Source organism: Pan paniscus, chromosome 14 (genome assembly GCF_029289425.2).
Source record: "Pan paniscus chromosome 14, NHGRI_mPanPan1-v2.0_pri, whole genome shotgun sequence".
NCBI classification, from domain to species: Eukaryota; Metazoa; Chordata; class Mammalia; order Primates; family Hominidae; genus Pan; species Pan paniscus.
Genome location: NC_073263.2, coordinates 25,975,125 through 25,998,833, shown reverse-complemented (window position 1 = coordinate 25,998,833; position 23,709 = coordinate 25,975,125). Strand labels below are relative to the sequence as shown.

General features: G+C 36.5%; 1 protein-coding gene across 3 annotated transcripts in view; it reads right to left on the bottom strand.

Annotated features, from left to right (window-relative positions):
* CDK8 (cyclin dependent kinase 8) overlaps positions 1 to 23,709 on the bottom strand; it is a 151,427-nt gene that overhangs the window by 5,698 nt on the left and 122,020 nt on the right. For 2 of the 3 annotated variants that reach the window (XM_003818346.6, XM_008971624.5), the window contains exons 5-9: positions 16,637 to 16,694; positions 14,157 to 14,288; positions 6,000 to 6,143; positions 3,186 to 3,255; positions 2,312 to 2,384 (exon numbers count right to left, since the gene is read on the bottom strand). In XM_003818346.6, the coding sequence (XP_003818394.1) occupies positions 2,312 to 2,384; positions 3,186 to 3,255; positions 6,000 to 6,143; positions 14,157 to 14,288; positions 16,637 to 16,694 (477 nt within the window). The remainder of the gene's footprint in view (positions 1 to 2,311; positions 2,385 to 3,185; positions 3,256 to 5,999; positions 6,144 to 14,156; positions 14,289 to 16,636; positions 16,695 to 23,709) is intronic. The other variant, XM_055096576.2, reaches the window with a different exon arrangement.

The window sequence follows — 23,709 nt, the reverse complement described above, 5'->3', positions numbered from 1 at the left end:
TACTCTGATCTAATGCAGTGGCTTTCGGACTTTAGGATGCATGAGAATCACCTGGAGAACTTCTTAAAACAGACTGCTGGGCCCTCCTCACAGAGTTTCTGATTGGTAGATGTGAGTAGGAGCCAAAAGCCTGCATTTCCAACATGGCCCTACATGATACCATGCTGCTGGACTGAGACTGCACTTTGAAAACCAATGAACTAACAGACACATTAAGACTTAAAAGAGAGGCCAGGTGTGGTGGCTCACACCTGTAATCCCAGCACTTTGGGAGGCCAAGGTGGGTGGATCACCTGAGGTCAGGAGTTCGAGACCAGCCTGGTCAACATGGTGAAACCCCATCTCTACTAATAATACAAAAATTAGCTGGGTGTGGTGGCAGGCGCCTGTAATCCCAGGTACTCGGGAGGCTGAGGCATGAGAATGGCTTGAACCTGGGAGGCAGAGGTTGCAGTGAGCCAAGACCACACCACTGCACTCTAGCCTGGTGACACAATGAAACTGTGTCTCCAACAAAAAAGACTTAAAGAAAGATGACAAATTTTACAGGATAAAAAGACATTTTTTTTTTTTTTGAGATAGAGTCTTGCTTTGTTGCCAGGCTAGAGTGCAGTGGCACGATCTAGGCTCACTGCAACCTCCACCTCCTGGGTTCAAGCGATTCTCCTGCCTCAACCTCCCGAGTAGCTGGGACTACAGGCATGCACTACCACACCCAGCTACTTTTTGTATTTTTAGAGTTTCACCACATTGGCCAGGATGGTCTCAATCTCCTGACCTTGTGATCCGCCCGCCTCGGCCTCCCAAAGTGCTGGGATTACAGGCGTGAGCTACCACGCCAGGCCGACACAACATATTTTAAGATGCAAATAAAACGCTAGAATGGTGAGATTAAAATTTAATTTTAATGATCTGATATTTCAGAGAAAGCACAATTTTATTTTTAGGGTTGAAAGGAAAGGCCTGAATTTGCTATTGAAAATACCCAACAGTTTTAATGGAATTATAATAGGGCTTTCCTAAGAGACTACTCAAGATTACCTCCAATTAAGATGGGTCACCCTGGTAAAAACAAGCACATAAGCTACAAGGAAGGTATATCTCTAGAGTTTTAGTGGTGATGTTAGGCAGAGTCATCCTAGACTATAATGAGTAGCAGGGAATCAAGGAGAAGAATAATTCCCCTAAGTCATGACTTCTAATCTTCTGCCACTATCATTATTTTATTAGAATCAGTAAGTCCATAATTTCGAAGGATCTAACTTAGACCTCTAATTTGGGTCCTACTGTAAGTACATTATAATAAACCATTATCTGGATAATATATTGTGTGGTAATATGACAGGTTAAGGATGACTTTTTAAATTGCTGTTAAGATATGAAATACATGATATAAAATGTGAACTGATATAATAGAAAGTAGAAAATACAGAAGGAGAAGCAGTAGAAAGAGAAGAAAAAGGAGAAACAAAGGAAGAACAGAAAAAATGTTTGCCAAATGGCCTGGCTGCAATAAAGGAAAGGTTAACCTCTTCAAGGTGAAAGAATTCTCATTTAAGAACTTAGGAATAAGGATTAAAAGAATTTCAAGCCAAGCAAAATAGAACCTGCTTCCCCAAACTCCCCTTCTATGTGTTATAAACCTTTTTCTAAAACAAAAAACATTATTAATTATTATGCTGTAACAATGGAAATTTTATTGTAAACAAAGTTGGTAATGGCTGTATATAATTTCATCACAAATTACCTTGTTAGTGCACGGATTCAATTAGATTCTAGGTTAAATCATTTTTCCATTACACACTGATAAATATGGCATCTATCACATTCTTCCAGAAAAATCAAATAGCACATATAATCGCTGAAGGACTGTTAACATTTAAGGTTATAAGAGGTATTTTGGAAATTAAGAACTTTGTAAACAGTCTTTCAAAGAGCTGAAATACAAAACAATCTATTTATCAATGGTGAGAAGTATTTTCTTCTTGATACTTCTCTGAAACTTTTAAAATCTTAAACAGACGAAAAACAATACATGTAATTTTATAAATGTTTTGACAGATTTGTTACCATCGCTATCTTTAGAAAATCTAATGTGACCAAACATTAGTCTGTCAAACCATGATATGAGTCTGGAAGAGCAAATAGTTTATTGTCTTTATTGGTATGCACTAACAAGGTCTCTGCATTTACCACGAAAGCACTCTGAGTGCTAGCTAAGTAACCACATAAATTGATCCAAAAAAGCCTCAGTTGGGCTAGTCAATTAAGGAAAAAATGCATTTCATTAATACTGTTATCCAATGCTTACCAAGTGGAATGCTTTACTATCTGGTTTAACTTTATGTTTTTCCATATACTTGATAAGGCTGCAGTTGGTATACCTGAAAGAGAAATACTATGAAATAGCTATATTAGACTTGAGGTTAATTGTACATTGGCTAAAGTCCTTCTGATGAGAATTATTTTGATCATAACTGATATAAAATATATATTGAAAACACTATGAGCATAAAATGAGTAGAATTAAATCAGTTTTCTATTTCATTCAATATCCACAATGGTCACTTTTGAAAGGATACCGATGATTAAATGTAAGACAATTTCATGAATAACAGACACTAAACAGCTTTTTTTTTTTTCACATGAATTATATTTTAACAATTATTTTAAATAACATCTGGGTCAAAAGTTTAATTCAGCCTTACCAATAAGTGTAAAATACTTTTGTCATAGGTATACAAACTAAACTCTCCCAATCCCTGGCTTTGCATTGTAAACAGGTGAAATATCCATTCTTCTCTGTTAAAACCTGCTTAAAATTACTGTAACCTAGATTGGTGAGCAAGTGGCTATTACCAAAGTTTATTTATTTAGATTCTTACTTATTCAGCTGTGATACTTCTCACTAATGTCTAGCTTCCAAAAAGTAGTCAATATGGAAAGACATGAATTTGTTTTATATCCAAATCAGCTGCTAATATTAGTCACTTTTGTATATAATCATTTAAGCATCTTAAGAAATAAAGACTGTCATCATGAAAAATATTTATTAGAGTAAATAAGTAAAATTATTTATTAGAGTAATCTTATATTGAGTATTTTATTATGTTGAATATTCAGTCTTACACTGAGTATTCTGGTAAAGCAAAAATCAACAAGGAGTCTCTTTTGTTCCAACTTACGTATTTCTTCTGAAATCTTTCATTAATGTTGAATGTTCAGGCATCTTTTTTATATCTTCCCAATCTTTATCTGTGAAATACATTGATAAATTTTTATGTTGCCTAAGTTCCTATTCTTGAGAATTTTTAAAAAGGTTATTACCACGTTCATTACATTTCCTATCCGTTCAACCTCCATACAAAAAAGCTGTCTTCAAATAAATGTTCAGCAACAGTAAACATCTTGAAGTGTAAACATAATTCCTTATCCCTTATATAACTTTATATATCTGTTTATATTTTAAATTTTAAACTGCAAACTTTCTGTATGTTTTACTATAAGCTGCCTCAATTTCTGTCACTAGAGAAGAATAAGTTATACATATTTCTATTTATCTTATTAAATGTCCTCTTTCTATTAGTAAAACTGCTTATTTCCCCTTTTCTACCAAATTTCTTGGTTAAATCAGCAATCAATTTCTTCAATGAGAAATCTAAGATCTTCCCCTCAGTGGCTTTAAACTATACTTCTTTTTATGATACAGCCCTCCTTTCACCTTGTTAAATATATTTCTTTACATAAGCAATCAATGGAAGAAGGGGTAATAACTATTTGCACAATAGGGTAGGATATAATTAGTATATTAATAAGTGGGCTGGTACCTTGGCTAGTCTGGTTAACATTACCCAAAACAACCCCAGCTCCTAAATACGTTAAGTACAAAACGTTTCAGCTACTTTTGCTGGCATCCGAGTTGCTCAAACAATACATGCTACATAATGTGTTCTCTCCAATATCTGCCAATGGGTTTTCCTGAGAGTCTACTAGGTGCAAAGGACTGTCACAGGCAGCTTAACAGCACCTTTAGCTCTTTTTTTTTTTTTTTTGAGACGGAGTTTTGCTCTTGTTAACAGCCCAGGCCAGAGTGCAATGGTGCGATCTCGGCTCACCCCAACCTCTGCCTCCCAGGTTCAAGTGATTCCCCTGCCTCAGCCTCCAGAGTAGCTGGGATTACAGGCATGCGCCACCATGCCCAGCTAATTTTGTATTTTTGGTAGAGATGGGGTTTCTCCATGTTGTTCAGGCTGGTCTCTAACTCCCAACCTCAGGTGATCCGCCCACCGCGGCCTCGCAAAACCTTTAGCTTTTAAATGGCCTTTAGAGGCTTGCTTTTCTTTGAACTTACTTGTAAAAATATTTGGTAACTATCCTCCAAAGACATCACATATTGTAAACTAAACATACACTACACTCCTAAATGGAATTTTCTCCTTAACTATTTTCCTTGCTCCAATTTCTCTGTTTTATCAATTTCTCAAGCTAGAAATTTTAAGATAATCTTTAGTTTTCCCTTGCTTATACACTTCCTATAAAACATTTCCATCTGCCCTTTTTTCTCCATCCTTATCATCACTCTTACTTTCTGTCTGCAGCACTGCTACAGCTGGTTTCTGATTTCAGTTAGCTCTTTTTAACAGATTTTTACCTACCACCATCTTACTAAATCTTTCTAAAATGCAACATAAAGCATGTCTCTAGTACTCAAGAACTTATGGATTCTCATTCTTTAGCTATCAAATCTAACCTCTGCTGCCTGCTTTCCAAGCTTCCTTATAAACCACCCTAACCTCTGAACCACATATTAAGAGTCACTGATAGACATCTTCACCACATCTACTCCCTCATAGAAGCTATGCCTTTCCTGTGGGCTCAGAAATGGTGGACACATTCAGAAGCAGGAAGAAAAGAGAATTCTTCTGTCTCTACTCAAAACCATACCTACTTTTTAAACATTCTACATATAGCAGTACAATGCAAACTCCAAGAGGGCAAAAATCATGTCTGTTACATCATCAATAACTTTTTACTTAAGACAGTGCCTGGCACATGGCAGGTACTCAATAAATATTTACTGAATAAATAAAATTCCCATCACAACAGAAGTCTTCTCCACACTGGTGACCAATTTTGGAGAAAGGCAGTATCTGTGTAGTTATTCTGCATTTACTGATAATTAACACCCTTACAAGGGAATGTAGAATTTTAAAAGTCTCAGGTATTATCTCTATTAGTCTTGAGTTTATAGTGACCTGAGAAATATTCCTAATAAGAAACACTTTCTACTAAGTACTTGACTAGCCAAAATTTAGGTGTTTTAAACAAATTCTCACTATTCTGGACCTCTGAATAGTTTTTGGTGATTACCGTTCTGTAACATAACTAGGGACTGAGATACAGTTGGAGAGATCTAATACCAGGGATAGGATACATGTAAACCATCTCTCTGTTGCAAAACAGCAGGCTAACTCACCCTAGGGTACTATGACTCTCACCCACATTGTGACTGTTCTAAGAGAAGACTTAAATGCTATTATTCAATATAATGTGATTCTGTATAGTGCCCTAAATAGAAATAAGGTTCAAAATTTATATTTGAATGCCAAATAGTGGCAGTATTATATGTGCTGCCAGAAAAAAATTTCTACTACTGAATTCATTTATAGTTTCTACTGGTAAGAGCTAAAGGTACCTTTTTAATACAGATATTGAAAATATTTTATCATTTCAAATACCAAATAACAAAACAAAAAAGTAAAACAAGATGAAACAAAAATACAGTCCTGAAATTCAGGAAACCCATAAATATTTTCATGCCAATATGTAAACTCTACAAATTTTGCTGTTTCTACGGATCTTTGATAAATGCAAGTCAAAAAACAAAGACTCAAGTAAAAGTAGCTTCCATCAGCTAAAAATATATACCTCTCCAACGAAGACATCTAAGTTCAAACAACAGTGATTTAAAAACAAAAACAAAAACGAATAATGTGTACCTGCAGGAAATCCCATTACATTGAATATTCTGTCCAGCTGGTCATGGTGATAAGGATTACTAGTTTTGATGTCCTCTTGTCGACAGTGAAATATTGGTTCTGACGTTAGTAGTTCTGCAAATATACACCCTATAGCCCAAATATCTTTAAAACAAAAAGAAAAAAAAAAAAAGAAAGAAAAATAGGCAAGGAAAAAAGAAAAAGAAAGGTGCAAAATAAAGTGGGTCTTTCCAAAAGAAAATGCAATTTTATTTTCTTGGGGAGTGTTTTTTCTTTCTTTCCCTAATAACTCATATTAATTCCTAAGCAATTATAATTACTAAATACCATGAAACATTATTATAAGTATATATTCCCATGCCCTCCACCCCGATTTTTCATTCTGTATACCTCCATACCACCCAAATGGTTTCACTCTAAGCCCAATTAAATGTACTGGCTGGATTTTGGTGAGTTTTCAATGTCCAGGTGATACTTTTTCTGTGAACTACAGTAAAGCTGCATATGGAGCATGGGAACTACAACCAAAGAAAACTAAACAAAAACAAACGGAAAACCCAAACAGTATTTGAAATTGGGCACTCGCCTAACATAATCAGTGTAAATTTTTGTGATAAAATATTTTTTATTTTATTTACTTGCTAATTTGCAAGGTCTAATAATTACCCTCTCATGTTAGCACTAATCAGTAAGTGGTATTCCACCAAGAGACAATGCCCGACCTCAAAACGCCTAAGAATTAACAGCATTTCTACTTTAACAAAGTTTTTTTTCCAAAGTGGTTCTTGATGCCATAAGCAGTATCAGATTTTGCAAATTTAAGTATTTAATACAAAGGACAGGAAGCAAAAGCAAAATATTACTGTTAACATGGATTATAAATTCGGCCGGGTGTGGTGGCTCATGCCTATAATCCCAGCATGTTGGGAGGTTGAGGAGGACGGATCACGAGGTCAGGAAATCAAGACCAGCCTGGCCAACATAGTTAAATCCTGTCTCTACTAAAAATACAAAAATTAGCTGGGCATGGCAGCACGCGGCTATAGTCCCAGCTACTCAGGAGGCTGAGGCAGGAGAATTGCTTGAACCCGGGAGGCAGAGGCTGCAGTGAGCCAAGATCGCGCCACTGCACTCTTGCCTGGGCGACAGAGCAAGACTCCGTCGCAAAAAAAAAAAAAAAAAAAAGGGTTATAAATTCAAATGAATTATTGACAAAAGCCAGGCAAATGGGTTTGTCTGTACACAACAAAGTAAATTCCTTTCATTCGCAAGATACAGATTTACTTTCATTCATATTAAATTTGTACTCAAAAGAACTATTAGTAGAGGTAAGATCTATTTGCCAATTTAGAATTTAAAGCTGAAAATATTTCATTTCTACTCTTAACAAATCCTAAAGTACAATGGTGTGCATATAGCAGACACTCAACACACGGTTTTTGACTGACCTAACCAATACCTGTGACAAATATAAATAACCAAAGGGAACAAATCAAAATTACTATTTTATCAAAGCTGATTGTTCAGATATGTTAATAACTGTCACTTAAACAGGAAATAAGAAAAAAACCTAAAATGAGAATTCCTAAATTCCAAAACTGGAATAGAGATATTTAATTTAATCTAAAATTTCACACATTTACATTTCAAAGTAACAAGTTAATCATCTATTTACTTAAAGATTCACACTGACTGCAAGTGATTTTAAAAAATGACATCGTATTTACATATCAGAGAACCAAGCCTAGCCAATACCATCATATGGAAAAGTCTCATCAAGAAACATAGGCCAACCTATTTTGTTTTTGTCATCGAAAGGTATATGGGAAAATTAATTATTTTGTGATTTTTCTTTTTATATGGGTATACCCTATAAATCTAACCTTTGATAATCAATGGCCACATAGGCAGCTAAGTAGGATCACAAAAAGGGATGATGGATGGCTCTGCATGTTTAAAATTCTACTTACAGCACACCCAATAAACACTGTAACAATTCATCTGGTTAGTTATTAAAAATTCCAAAGAAGAAAATAAAATATGTAAAGGAAGATGAAAGGTAAGTAGTTTAGCTATAATTAAAGCTATACTGCTCTTAGCTGAGCATACTGGCATATGCCTGTAGTCCCAGCTACTCAGGAGGCTGAGGCGGGAGGATCGCTTGAGCCCAGGCGTTTGAATCCAGCCTTGACAACATAGCAAGACCCTATTTCACAGAAAAAATGTATGCAAAGCTACACTGCTTTTTAAAGAAAAAGTCCAGTCAACAGGAAAAATAACTTATTGAACCTTGCTTAACTCCCTCCCATCTAGTAACTCTTCTGTCTTTATAACTGCTATTCTCTCTCACCTTTGTCAATTTTACCATTCTTCCTTTCTTCAAAATCCTGACCCATACATTAATCATTAACTCTGAGTCAGCTGATCAGGCTATTATTTCAGATAAATTTCTAATTATTGTAAATAAGTTTCTTTTTCCTACCTTGTTTTTTTTTTTTTTAGATTGTGCCCAATTCATGGAAAGTCTCTTTAGTGTTCACCTGCCTGCCAAACTCCTTGTAAAATGGCTTTCCAAATTAAAAACATATAAGTTTCATCTACTTCTCAAAATGTGTGATGCTTATAGGTAGCTACTGAGCTAACCAGGCAAAGGAAATAGTAGGAATTGGCATGCTATACAGACCAAATTTGGGAGGAGAAAAGAATTTGCTCAATAATATTTGAATCAACAAGTGTAGTAATAGCAAGCTTCTTGTTTTGATAAAAGGGAAGAAATTCTCATTTTCTCTATTTTAATGTGTATTTCCCACTTAGCAGAATGCCTCACATTTAGTGGCCATTCAGCTATTTGAGGACAAACACCTGAGCTTAAAAGTCCATACTATGGTAAGACTTTTAGGACTACTTTAGTGGCACTGAATTAGAGATTGATATCCCTTTTTTTAGCCTTTTCCCCAAAGTAAATCAGACAAACAAAAATAAAAAACAAAACACTCAAAAGTGAATTAAACTTTGTTCCTGGGATTACAATGTTTACTAACCTATTATTTCCTCTCTTTGGTTTAGTGACTCAGCTTGCAGTTCTGCACAATGGAATAAACCACCACAGCACTACAATCTGTTTGTAGTAGAGGGGGCACATGTGAGTTTGATGCGTTCTGATCAGATTTTTTTCCCTATGCTTTTGCTCCTTCTTAGTAGCTTCATAACAGATGTAACCCCTTCATTAAATGGAATGTATTCAGCAAATTATTTGTATGTTCAACTAGAAAGGCTCTTCTATCACCTGCTCACAATTCAGCTATCAAACAAGGAAGTCAAAATGCTGGGGAAGTTCTTGGTAAGCAGCTTTAATGGTGGTGTGAGAAATTTGTTGAGTATTTTAATCTTTAGGCTACCTCTGCAGGAGACAGGAGGAATGGGATTGTGTGGTAGAGGCTGGTATTAAAGAAAAGGTTCCATTTTGTAATTCCTTATTCTTATTTTTATTTTATTTTTACTTTTTATGAGTCAGAGCCTAGCTCTGCCACCCAGGCTGAAGTGCAGTAGCATGATCTCTGCTCACTGCAACCTCCACCTCTCAGGTTCAAGCAATTCTCCTGCCTCAGCTTCCTGAGCAGCTGGGATTACAGGTGCCCGCCACCATGCCTGGCTAATTTTTGTATTTTTAGTAGAGATGGAGTTTCACCATGTTGGTGAGGGTGGTCTCGAACCCCTGACCTCAAGTGATCTGCCCACCTTGGCCTCCCAAAGTGCTGGGATTACAGGTGTGAGCCACCGTGCCTGACCTGATTTTTAGAAACTTAAATTGAAAGTGGTTTGTGTATATTACAAATTTTGAATCAATGTTTCAATAGAAGAAAGTGTTCCCCAAGACTGATCTTGGGCAAGCAGGTGTACACCAGACGACGGTGTGGGTTGGAATCACCACTGCTGAGAAAATGGCACTTACCTTGGTTTCAATCCTTTGCACCCAAGTCAGTTCCCTCTGTAACTTCCCGGCCTCAGAAGGCAGCTGTTTTTATTTAAAAGCTTAAAACTTTTTGGCTGGGTGTCGTGGCTCACACCTGTAATCCCAGCACTTTGGGAGGCCGAGGCAGGCGGATCACCTGAGGTCAGGAGTTCGAGACCAGCCTGGGCAACATGGCAAAACCCTGTCTCTACTAAAAATAAAAAAATTAGCTGGGTGTGGTGGCACAAGCCTGTAACCCCAGCTACTCGGGAGGCTGAAGCAGAATTGCCTGAACCTGGGAAGCGGAGGTTGCAGTGAGCCAAGATCACACCACTGCACTCCAGCCTGGGTGACAGAGCGAGACTCTGTCTCTAAATAAATAAATAAAAGCACAGAACTTTTGAATTTAGGGAGATCAAAGAGACGACTCAGGCTAAATTCTCATTTTCAGAAACTGAGGCTAAAGCACTAAATGCGTAAACACACCCGAGTGATAGAAGTAAGACTACAACTTCGGCTGGTAGTCTTTGTTACTTCCATTGTTCAAAGATGACTAAATTATTGTATGCATATATTCATACTGTCTTCTCAACTGGACTGTAAATCTCTTCAGGGTAAGGTCCATCATTTGAATTCATATTTGGTCCTCCTAACATAGTAGTTACCCAATAAATGCTTATGTTGGTGAGGAGGAGGAGGGAGGAAAATATGAAGAAAGGCCTCTCTCCCAAATCATACAGCCATTGGGACAAGAGAATCTAGCTTCCTAAGTGCTGGTAGTTTAGATTTGTGGCACACTCCCTGCATTAGAACTGCTAGACTGTAGAATATCCTAGTGAGTAAAAGGTTATATAAATCTTAAATGTTTCCAATAAGACATAAGCTTCTCAGGAAAAATAACAAGATAATAAACAGTGAGCCAGAGTCACAAGTTTCTGTGATAGTATATTTTTTACTCAATTTAAATAAATTCAAGTCTCAGGTGTCCAGTGAATAGGAAATAAGATTAGGCAATCACTTTCTTATTTGTATAGTTTGTTAATATGCTTTACCAAAAGTAACACTGCTTTTAAACATTCATTTTCTGAGTGGAAAAAAATCTCTGTGTATCACATTAGTTTATATATGTCCTTAAATGCCTTTAGAGTACACTTGCAAAGAAGATACCCAGATATGTATTTAGGTAATAACATGTATTCCAAAATAGGACTAGAATAAATAATCCTTATTTTTCCTTTTAACTGACTTAACTAAATATTGTATTAATAATTTTATATTTATAGAAAAGTTACAAAGATAGTATAGAGAATTCCCATATGTAACTGACTTATTTTTCTGTAAAATAAAATGTGATCTTAAAGCATGTGTGAAGATTAGAACATAAAGATTTTTGGAAATGATATATTGAAGATTAATATGGGGGAAGATCACAAACATTGCTCCTTTTCCCTTCTTGAATCTACATTTAATTGACAGCAAAGTCATACAAGTGTAAATGCACAGTAACAAGAACAGGAGGAGACTGTCAGAGACAAGATTCATTCAAGTATCCAACAAAGAAAACTGAGTTCTCACTACATACTATGTAGGCACTGGTTTACAATGGTGAACAGTGAGGTGAGGTACACCTGTTTTAGTGGAGTTTAGATACCCTTTGAGTCAATGAAGACAATAAGGTAAAAGAAAGTGTGAAGGCGGAGGTAGGGTGCTATTTTAGACTATGTAATCCGGGAAGTTCTCTCTGAAAAGGTACTATTTTCACTAAGGTCTGAATGAAAAGAAGAAACTGGCCATGTGGAGACCTAGAAGATGGAAGGCAGACAAGACAGTTCAGAGAAGGTCTCAGGACACAGTGCTGTTGTTGAGTGGGAAGCAGACTTTTCCCCTACAATGCTGCGAAGATTTTGTTCTTGGGAATACCAGCTACAAAGTCTGTATTTGAACAGGAGGAGCTGATCCTCCTCCCTACTCTCTATCATCACCCTGGGGCTGCCAGGTACATACAGCATGGGCCAAAAATTGGAGGACTCTTCCCTGAAGACTTTGGCTTCAGAGGAAAGACCTGCACCTTCTGGCATTTAGAGGTTACCCCAGGCAACGGTGGCTCTCTGCTGTATCACCCTAAAGTTCTCACTCTATAAGCCCCATGATTTATACAAAGTTCTCAAGCAGTTTTAGTAACCTGATTTTTAAATACAAAGAGACATTCAAGGGTCACCAAACAGTTGAAGAATGCTTGCTACATGGAAGGCAGAGATCAAAACATACAATGAAAAGAGTGACTATAAAGAAAACACAGATAATTATTCTGGGAATACTGCAAAATACAAACAAATCAGCAATGTTATCACTGTCTTCACAGATAGTAGGCTTTTCTTTCTATTAAAAAATACAAGATACTATGAAAAAGTAATCAGAGAACAAGAAGAGGTTTTTAGAAATGGATATGACAAAGACAGAAAAACATGAGAAAAAAAGTAGTATAAAGGATTAATCCAAGAAATTTAACATCTGACGACACTGAGTTGAGGAAAGAGAGAAACAGAAAACATTGAGGAGGAAATCAAAGGACTACATAAGAGAATTTCCCACAGATACAAGATATGAACTTCAGATTGAGTGTGCCCACCAAGTGGTCAGCATATCACTGTGAAATACAAGGATGAGAAATCCTTTTTGTTTCTAGAAAGAAAAAACCCAGGTGATCTACCAACGACTGGGAACAAGACAGGCAGGAGACTTCATTAGCAATATTGACACTAGAAGGCAATGGAGGGGTGTCATCCAAGTTCTGAGAGAAAAATTCTTTTGTACCTAGAATTGTAAACCCTGGCAAGCTAGCAAGTATGATACAGACCAGCATTTTTCAGAAATACAAGAACTAGAAAATTTACCTCTAAGATACAGTTCCAAAGGAATTTACATGAGAACATACTGTAGCAAAATAAGAAATGAAATCATGAAATCCAGAAAGCAATAGATCTAACCCAGAGGAATAAAAAAGGGAAAAGGCAGGATGAAGTGGTAGAATATGCCTGGAGACCAACCAATCCAAAATAGAAAACCTCAGGATGCAGTTACCCAGTAAAGGAAAAGTGGGTTTAATACCATCCTGGAGGATACAGAACAAGTTAAGGAAACCATAAAGACACAAAATAGAGAAAAGAAGAAAGGTAAAGCACACACAAAAAAACTACTTGATGATAATGCAACCAAAGAGAATGAAGCAGAATCAGGTTTGAGTAATGGACAAGCGATGGTGAAAGGCCTAGCAGCTGAGCATTAAATGCACAACTGAAGTATAAACAACTGTGGGAACTATGGTTAGCAAACAAAAAAATGTAAACATTGACAAAGTGATGAAGATATTACTAATGCTGCTTATAGACTGAGAGGTTGGTAGGGGAAGAAGTGTAAGAGCACTAATTTCCTCATTCTTTATAATAGGGAGGTAACTGATATTATCAAAAACAGAAAAGTGGATTAAAATGTCCTAAAGTGCTAAATTGTTTTTCATAATGTCTTTCCTTTAATTTTAGGGGGCTCTTTTAGAAGTTAGTATTTCTTTTGGTAAAAGAAACATTTGTCTTAAGTTAAAGGACTTCAAAATTGTAGTTTTATAAATTAAATATAAAATTTTAAATAGAATGCATAATATGATCCCATTTAATTACAAAGATTTTTGATATCTTTCTATGCAGAGAGAAGTATGTGGAATGATATACCCCTATTGCTACTGATAGTATTTCTAGGTAGTAGAATGTTGGGTTAGGCTTTGCTCTTACTTTTATTTTTTATTTATTTATATTTTTTGAGACAGTGTCTCCCCGTCGCCTAGGCTGGAGTAGAGTGGTGCGATCATGACTCATTGTAACCTTTGCCTACCAGGCTCAAGTGATCCTCCCAGCTCAGCCTCCCGAGTAGCTGGGACTACAGGTGCACACCACCATGCCCGGCTAATTTTTAAAAATTTTTGTAGAGACAACGTCTCACTATTTTGCCCAGGCTGGTCTCAAAACTACTGGACTCAAGTGATCCACCTGCCTCAGCCTCCCAAAGTGCTTGGATTACAGGCATGAGCCATCACACTCAGTCTGCTCTTACTTTTATAATTTGCTATACTACTTAATTTAAAAATATATAGGAATGTGTGTCTTTTAAAGAAACTTTTAAAAATTCATGGAATTTTAATTAGTTCTACTCACCAATAGCTTTGGTATAATGCCTTGCTCCAAGAAGTAGTTCAGGGGCTCGGTACCAGAATGTAACAACCACTGGATCCAAATCTGCTAAAGGCTTCAAAGGTGAATTAAATAATCGGGCAAAGCCCATGTCAGCTGTAAAATAAAAAATAAAAAAAAATCATGCTAAGTAAATGGTTTTTACAAATCTAACCAATTAGTCTAATTTACCATCTTATTCAGTAAGATGAAAAATGTGCTCAATTCTAGGGGAAGAAACCCACAAAACATCCATTTTAGAAGTCTTACATAAAGCAAGTTTGAAAGCTCCATTCTCTTCAAATTACTGTTACCCAGTTCTTCAATGGGGTTATAGTCAAGCTCTGCTGCCTGAGGTCAGGGGTGACCTTGCTTCTCTGGGCAGATTTTTCTTTCCATGTGTCACCCCACCGTTAGGGACAGGGTTGTTGAGCTGCATTTCCATTCTTAGTACTGGTCACAAGCACCAGGAAATGGGATCAGTTAGAGTAAGGCTTTCCATTATTTCCATCAACAAGCCTGTTCACTGGTGTAATTAATCAGAAGCTGACTATGCAATATTTTAACACCATTATTTCCCCTATTACTTGGGTTGAATTTCACTAACTTAATTTTAAGGAATCACAGTATTTTTTTTAAAAGCTAGGTAAGACTTTAAAAGTCATCTAATTAAATCACCTCCTTCTCCAGATGAATATGGTTCAAGAAGTTAGGTGATCTGACAAAGGTACATACTCATACCTCAGAGCTAAGAACTGAGATTAGATACAGTTCGTCATGGCATTTAACACAGTTTAACATGTAGTGTAGTTATTCGGGCATGGCTGTTTATTCTGCTATACCATCATCTTTTAAAGGCAAAAATTGTGTCTCTTTCATATCTATCCCTAATAGTATCATGTACAGTTGTCATTACACATAGCTTTTGCCTAATACATGTTGAATGATCACTATTCATACCACCTATTCAAAAATGTCAAAATTCACCCACCACTTGATAAGTTTAGTTATATTTTCCTAATACACATTTTTTAATGAAGTAGGCCTTACTATAATCACCTTAATTACAAAGGTAAAAAAAAAAACCCAAAAGTTGGCAAATAATTAAAACTATGAATAAGATTACTAAATACTGATTTACAGAAGAACTAGTATTTCTTCTTAAATGTGAATGCTTTAAGACGTAGTGTTCCCCACACCTGCCAACATCACATATATTACATAGAACTATAATTCCAAACTAGATTGTTTTAGTGTATTACATAAATTTTCCCTAAATTATACAGTAAAGAACACTTTTGTAATTACTGTTTGGCTGGCTCTTTTCTATTTTGCATGCTTTGAACTTACATTTGAATTTGATGCCGCAAAAATGGACTGGAGAGACTCCTTTAAAAGCACATGTAAAGACTTAACAGGCATTTTGGAAGGCACTAGGGTGAGTGCTGACAAGGGTCTGCTTCTCAAGGAAAGCCAAACTTGGAGTACGTTAAGGCACATCGAATTTTCTCATAACTAAACATTTGCAAAGTTTTATCAAAAACAGAGTATTTTAAGAGTCTAATTAGAAGTGGAAAGTGAGATCTGGGGGGATTTATAAGGAAGAATATTAGAAGGATTAAGAACACACGTGTTTCTTTGTTGGTGAAGTGATACAAATCAGCTGTTACTTCCAATTTATATTAAATCTTGTGATCAGAAGTTGCTATTAACTTTGTTACAATCCTGATGTCTTTAAATTAATACAATTTAAACATTTCTTCTACAAATACACAAAACAAATTAAATATATGTGACAAACACAACTTGGAAATGACAATGAAAAAAAATCAGATTAAATAAACTTAGTTTTATCCTTACAGATTATCAGACCAGAAGTGGGTAAAATTTTGCTTTGATGTGTAAGAAAATAGAGCTATCAGAAAATATGTACAGAATGCCCATTATTTTTTCCCATCAGGCAAAGGCCTACTATGAGACAGTCTTGTTAGAACTTAAGGTTCTGTACCTATCCAGCCTCATGGTTTTCCCTAGAGTTTGTATTAACAACTCCTAATCTAGACGAGGTCAACAGAGGCATATGTGCTCATCTAACCTGACTCAAGCGAACACAACTGATAGTAGAATTATTAGCATGCTGTATGTATGCCCTTGTGACTAAAGGTGAGGCTGGCCTCTAACAGAGATAGAAGCCCCTCACCTCTATAGGCTATTTTTAATGAAAGCAGAGGTTTCTGGGAAACTTGCACGGTTTCATAATTAGAATGCTTCAGTCTTTAGGAGCGTCTGACACCTTTCAAGAGTGTGAAACATTTTTCACTTTTATGCATACTCTTTAGAAATGGCTTCGATCATATGGAACTACATGAATATATGCATATTATAGCAAAAATTAGAAGTGATATAGCTGCCTGCAAAAGTTTTAAAAAAGTGCTACACTGTGACTTAGCAAAGATATAACATACCAATTTTTACTCTTCCTCGCTCAGGACCTTCACCCATAACTAAAATATTAGCAGGTTTCTGTGGAAACAAAATAGTGTTTTTTTTCAGTAGACAGTAGTGGTTTCTTTTAAATAGACAATATGCCAATATAACACAAATCCACCTTTTAAAAAATCTCATTTATTCAAAAATTAAAACCAAATACAGGAAGTCACCAAAGAAACTGTGCATGTATATATGCAAAGCGGTATGCAAATTTCATGAAGGCCCAGATATGGCAGTGCTTTTCTCCACAGAAGGCTGAGGCTTTTCTTGGCCCTCTTATCAGTCTGTTTTCACTACTGGCAAGCATCTCACAAAGTCATGTTGTGGTTCCTTCTCACTCTTAAGTATATAAAATGTCTTGCTCTGACTTTAAAGGAAAAATGAATCGAGAAAGATGATTTAATACCAAGTAGCAAATTAATTATAGGCAAGGAATCACCAGAAATCCTTTTTTGGAAATGACAAAGTATGCACCTACATTTAAATAAACGAATTATTGAGAAATTTAATAAAGTACTTTAGAAACAAGTTAGTCAAGTAATAGGAATTTTTCATGACAGGAACAGTTTTAAGATTTTCATTTTTAAGTGAAAAAGTAAGCTAAAATTTAAAGTAAGAGTTTACAAAGCTTTCAGTTTTTAAATCTTTAAAATATATACTGATTGTCACCTACAGTCTTTTATGGTGGTATCTACTACACTAATGAATAATGGCTGCCCTTTCTTTAGGAAAGGGAAGGAAGAGCGGAAGGAGTAAGGAGGGGATGAGGGGAGAGAAAGCAGAGAGGGGAAGAAAAACGCAACTGGTTTACTCCTTACTCACTGTACTATCCTGCTATCTACTTGATTTGACTTGAATTCTACCAGTCTGCTAAATAAAAGTGAAACTAGATTGAACACCTCTTCGGATATTGACATAAATCACTTTAAAATCAAAGATTGTAAGGAAGTCTGTTTATAGTGGTAACCATTTCACAGGCTTCTCTAACCATATGTAGTGATGGCCCCTAAGCTAATACTGCCAACGTTTAATGTGTAGTATACTAGCCTATCACCTACCAAAGATAGTTATTCCCAGCCAAAAAAAAAAAAAAGGTATTGCTGAAATGGCAGCACTAACATCTCAGAGGTTAAAAACTCCTACAATTTTTAAAGTTGAGTCCACTAGGCACCAGAGAGGTTAAATGACTTGCCCTAAATATAATCAGCAAGACTGGGTAGCAGCAGAGTCTACCCTGTCTTTGAATAGTCTGGGGCTCCCTTCCTAATTTATCATCCTGAAAGTAATTTTATGCAGCAGTTTTTGGAATTAATATGTACTGCTGTAATAATAATAATAATACTGATGTTTTATTCACAAAAAAATCTCAGAACCTCTATCACTACCACACACACACACACACACACACACCACACACACACACACACACTTCTAACCACAACACTAACAGTATTCCCTGGGAGCTACACACAGGTGCTACCCAGGACAAATAAAATTGTTTTCATGCACCACGGTAATCAATCAAGACTGGTTAGTCTCTGTGGTCTCTTAGGGCCCGGCCCACTTCAGAGAGAAGCCAGATTTCTGAGATAGTGCAAAATGCTGAAGGCAGAGAAAGGCTTTCCAAATGGAATTAGGCAGCATTTCTATTTGCTAAAGGATTGCTCCCAATTCACAATGTGGGCTCAGGAAGAAACTTCCATGTTTATGCTAGAACTCTCCTCTCATGGTTCCTCAGAGCAGGACTCCCTAAACACCTGTTGAATACACTCCCTATTCTTTAACCCCATTTTGAATCTCTTCCCATCAAATTCATCTTCAGTTCTGCTGCCAGGGTCATTTTCATAAAAGACAAATCTGATTATGTTACTCTCTTGCTTAGAACCTTCCACATGGAAAATTATTCCAAGAAGACTAGGTAAAAACAGCAGAACACAAAATGATATGTAGATTGTGATTAGAACTAGGTTAAAAAAAAGTTCCTGTGAATAAGGACTAGAAGAATAAAACTGTAGAGCGATAGAGGTATGAATGAACCTTTTCAAAAGGGTCTTTGCTTTCGCTATGTTTTATGACTATTATCAAAATGTTATTTTGGTTGGGTGCAGTAGCTCACGCCTGTAATGCCAGCACTTTGGGAGGATGAGGAGCTCAAGGCCAGCCTGGGCAACACAGTAGAACCCCACCTCAATAAAATTTTTTTTTTTTTAAATTAGCCAGGCATGGTGACACACGCCTGTAGTTCCTGCTAAGGTGAGAGGATTGCTTGAGCCTGGGAGGTGGAGACCGCAGTGAGCCGTGATCATGCCACTGCACTCCAGCCTGGGCAACAGAGTGAGACCCTATCTCAAAAAAACAAAAACAAAAAAAGGCCGGGCACGGGGGCTCATACCTGTAATCCCAGCACTTCAAGAAGCCAAGGTGGGCGGGTCGCCTGAGGTCAGGGGTTTGAGACCAGCCTGGACAACATGATGAAACCCTATCTCTACTAAAAAATACAAAAATTAGCTGGGCGTGGTGGTGCGTGCCTGTAATCCCAGCTACTCAGGAGGCTGAGGCAGGAGAATCACTTGAACCTGGGAGGCGGAGGTTGCAGTGACCTGAAATCAGGACATTGCACTCCAGCCTGTGTGACAGAGTGAGACTCAGTCTATAAAAAAAGAACACCTACTTCTACTTTAACTTTGATTGGTCCTCCCCCACTCCTACATAAGGTCCAGTCCTTGTGATGGGATGCAAGGCGCCTGGCAGGCTGCTTCCCATCACCCGCAGCCCTGCCTTCCCCTGCTTCCCACTGCTCCTGCTGCATGCATGTTTTCATGTTTTTGCCATTCTTGGAATAGACTGCAACCTTTCACAACTATGTCATCGCTATGCCATTTTCTGTCCCTGACCTTTCTTCTGCTCTAAAATTGGATTTTCCCCCTCTCCCTTAATGACAGAAGTAATACACAAACATTTTCTCAATTAAACAATTCAAACTATAAAGCTGCACACAGTTAAAAGTCCCTTTTACCACCCATCCCTCCTTTACTCTACCCCAAATCCCACTACCTTCTCCAGAGGTACAAGTTGATTAGTTAGATTGCTGTGACTGATTTTTCTAACACCGGAGTGTTCAATCCTAAAAGATTCTCTCCATATCTGGCAAAAGCACAAGGAATACATGCACATGTCTCTCCTCTGTCTATCTGAGATGGAGTGGAAAAGATCTCACTCTCACACCATCTTTTTTTCTCCTTCCCTCTTTTTAAACACATTTTCTTACTCATTCAGCAGCTGGGACACAGATCTGAAAAGCCCTGGGATGGATGGTATTGGCTTGGCACTTGACGAAGGGGAAAATCCCTTTCTTGCTTTTCATTTCAGGTTTCTTTTATTCTAGACTTACTGAACTGGTCGAGTTCTAAATCTAAGTTTGACCACTGGTGGGGGGATAAATAGTATCTTTGTCAAGGTCCAACCTAGTATTAGAGTTTGGGGTCCAAGCTCCAGTTAATAATTTAAAAATTTCTTTGCTAGGTAACTCACTGCCTACTGCACCATCTGAAGCAGATTCCACCTTACCAGCATCTCACTTTTATCCCAACACTCTCTCTTTAGTGAATTCAGATTCCCTTTGGGCATGCTACAGCCAGAAACAAAAGACAATGGTCTTAAGTGCTGTTGTAATAGCACTATTTAGAAATGATGGGTCCCTCCTCATGTTACTTTCCATTAACACTACATATGCCCCAGGGAAAGACAGTATGATTTAGTAGACAAATCAAACTCTAAATTTCTTCTTTTCTGAATGTAATCTAATGGGAATCTAAAGAGAAAAACACAGGAAAGGCCCTAATGATGACTACTCTTGTCATGGGTTCTGTTTTGTTGTTTAATCAGTATTAAGGAAGACTTCAAAAGACTTGATGAATAATTTTTGTTTTAGTACTTAATGCAATGTTGAAACAATATTCTACTCGCCCAAAAAACTAATTTCTTGATATATACTTCTTTCTTTTTCTTCCTCGTCTATCAGTAGCAGAATTTGGTAGCAGTTTTTAAGCTCTAGCACCAAAACTTTACATGAAGTGATTAGAGGTAACTTTGGTAAATAATCTCTGATCTTTTATATGCTATCAAACATAATCACCTTAAAAGAACATATAGAACTTTGCTGGTGACATTCTGATGAGGCATATACTCCATTAAACTGTATTTGTTGCCATGGAGATCAGAAATCCTACATGACTTAAATTATAATATCATGGCAACATCTTCAAGTATAGCAAAGCCATGCACAGAAATAATGATAGATCATCCTTGATTGCCAGCTGAAAAATGATATAAATCTATGAGATACTACTGTTTGAAGCAATGGGTTCCCTTATCTAATTGTTGTTTTATTTCTCCCAGGCTTTTCTTCTTCTTTTTGCTGCTGCACTCCCAAAAAACTCATTGATATTTCCTAAAGCAGATGTTTGTATTGCAGGGACAACCATTCTGGCAGAAGCTTTCTGTTCTCCAGCATCTGTCATGCTGGAGGAGAGTGCACCAATGATTTTGGCATACACCAAGGATAGCAAATTGGTTTCGTTTTAGGAGCCTACTCTGATGGAAAAATAAAGAATTCAAAAAGCTCTATCTTGAAAAAGACAAGAACTGGGTTGATGAAGAAAATGCAGCATTTATCAGAGCTATCTGACATAGGAAGTGGAGAATGGTGGTACATCTGCCAAGTTAACGGCAATAACTTTATTCCAGGGGTGAAACGAAGTCTTCAGATATTTACTAATGTATCAAGGCAAATTGGAGATTTTGAGTCAACAGGAAAAGTTGATTCTTGATGGATCTCTCTATTAAAAGAAGACAATGACCCATAAGAAACTATATTGTCAGTGCTTTTCTCTGTCATTTGTCCAGAATTAAACTTCCACAAATGTGTAAATAACACAGCCTGGTGGTAAACTTTCTAGTTACTCTATGATTATTTTGTATAATACACACTGAAGGGACTGACTGACACATATCTCCCATTTCAAAAGTCCTATGAGATTCAAAAGCAGGCAGCAAAGTCTTAAATAGACACATACTCAGTAAGTTTTACAAACTGTTTTACTGTAATCTTCTAAAGAGTTAAGTGATAGAGATAAACCTGGAAATCCAGTGATGAAATTTTTATAATACAGTTTTTCCTCTTTTTTTCAGGGGTATGAATTTTTTATCTCTAATACTAAAGTTTACTCCACTAGTACTGCTGAACACCTTTAAGCTCAAGGAGAAATTACCCACTTCTAGTAAAGTTGTTTCTTGACTTCCTCTGTTTAAATTTGAAAAAAAGCATAGAATTCTTAACCAATTCTGTTTCCTGATAAAAACAACATGTATGTTACTTATAAACACCTAACTTCATTCTCTATAGTAAACAGTTCAAGTACTATACATTCATTCTTATGTTCACTGAATTAAGAGGCACTGAGGATCAACAGAGACACAAACAAACAGTTCCTGCCCTCTAAGAGGTCATAGTCTAGGCTAAATGGGTGAGATAAATTCAGGAATGGGAGAGCTTCACAGATGTGGCTGCCTGGCATCTGAGGAACAGAGTGCCTTCAGGACTCACTGAGATCCTGCATGCAAAAGCCACAGAGCTGGGGCTGCACCCTCTGTTGGGGGATAAAGGGAGCACTCAGAAGGTGCCACACACTGGCAGTACTCAAAAATCATAGGGATATTAACTAGTTTCTGACTTACCTAAGAAGTCCCCTTTCAGGGGGAATGAAAGTTATTTGCTGTCATCTTCAATGCAAATCAAAATATTTTATAAAACAAGGACTAACTTCACAAGAGTAATAGTGCTAATAAAAGATGACATTTTCTTTTTATAATTCCCTCTTATTTTTCTCTAATCCATTCTACTAACCCTACCTTTTGCTTTCGTCTATTCCTATTAATACCAAGTTAAACTACAATGGTCTTTCGTCAATGGTCTATCATCAAACATATTTAAAATAATAAACATTGTTCAGATTAGCTTTAAATTAGTATCCTTAAAACCCAAGGGTTTTTTCTTTTTTTTCTGCAGATACTATGGGGCTTTGAGTTTTTAAATTACAAAATTCTTAAGCTGCCTATTTTAGGCACTGAGGCATAGCACACTAGTTTAAGTGCTAAGAGATCAATATGGGATAGAACCTTCTATTTTCACTGACACAAAGATCATTTACTTCCTGTAGCAGAGCCTAGCACAGGCAATATTACTTCCTTAAAAATGCAACATGGATGTACAGTACAAAAACTGCATGGCAAGAGAAAACACACTTTTCAATTGCTGGGCACAGATACAACTTACTTCTAATAAAGAATGTGTACACATATTAATATATGTGTATATATTTTTTAATAGATGGAAATGGATTTTTTTCAAATCTGATTAATTGCATTTTTGAAAAGCTGTAAAATTTTATAACAGTTTAAACAAATTCTAATGAGTCAAGTAAGAAAGAAGAGATAACTAAGCTGAAAACTAGAAGGCTGAATAACATCAAGGAGACCAAATGCATCTTAAAGGAGAAGCATCAAGGCACAGAGACAGTATCGAAAACTTTTAGCTTTCAAAATAGTTCCTTTCTTTCATTATTATTAATTTAACTTGATTTATTAAAAAAGCGAACCTAGCTTACATTGAAATCTGAAAATCACTCTAATTCCAATTATTATTCTAAACGATGTTAATTTATAGATTTGGTGGTATAACAAAACTAACTTTGCTTTGTCTACTATCTTCCCAAGTATTACTTCCTGGACAAATCTAGATGTTTGTGTATTACTTTTACTAACTATACTGTATTCTTCTATTAACAGACACTTGGTTATGCCACTCCCACCCCCTACTTTTTTGGCAGTAACCCTAACGATGTTCCCATTGCCAGTGTAAAATTATGCTCTTCGCCCATCCCCCAAAGCCCTGATACATGCACCATATAATTTCCTTGGGATAAAATATCAAAAGTAGAATTATCAGATCAAATCATGCTAACAGATTTATTGTTCTAAAACTGGACTT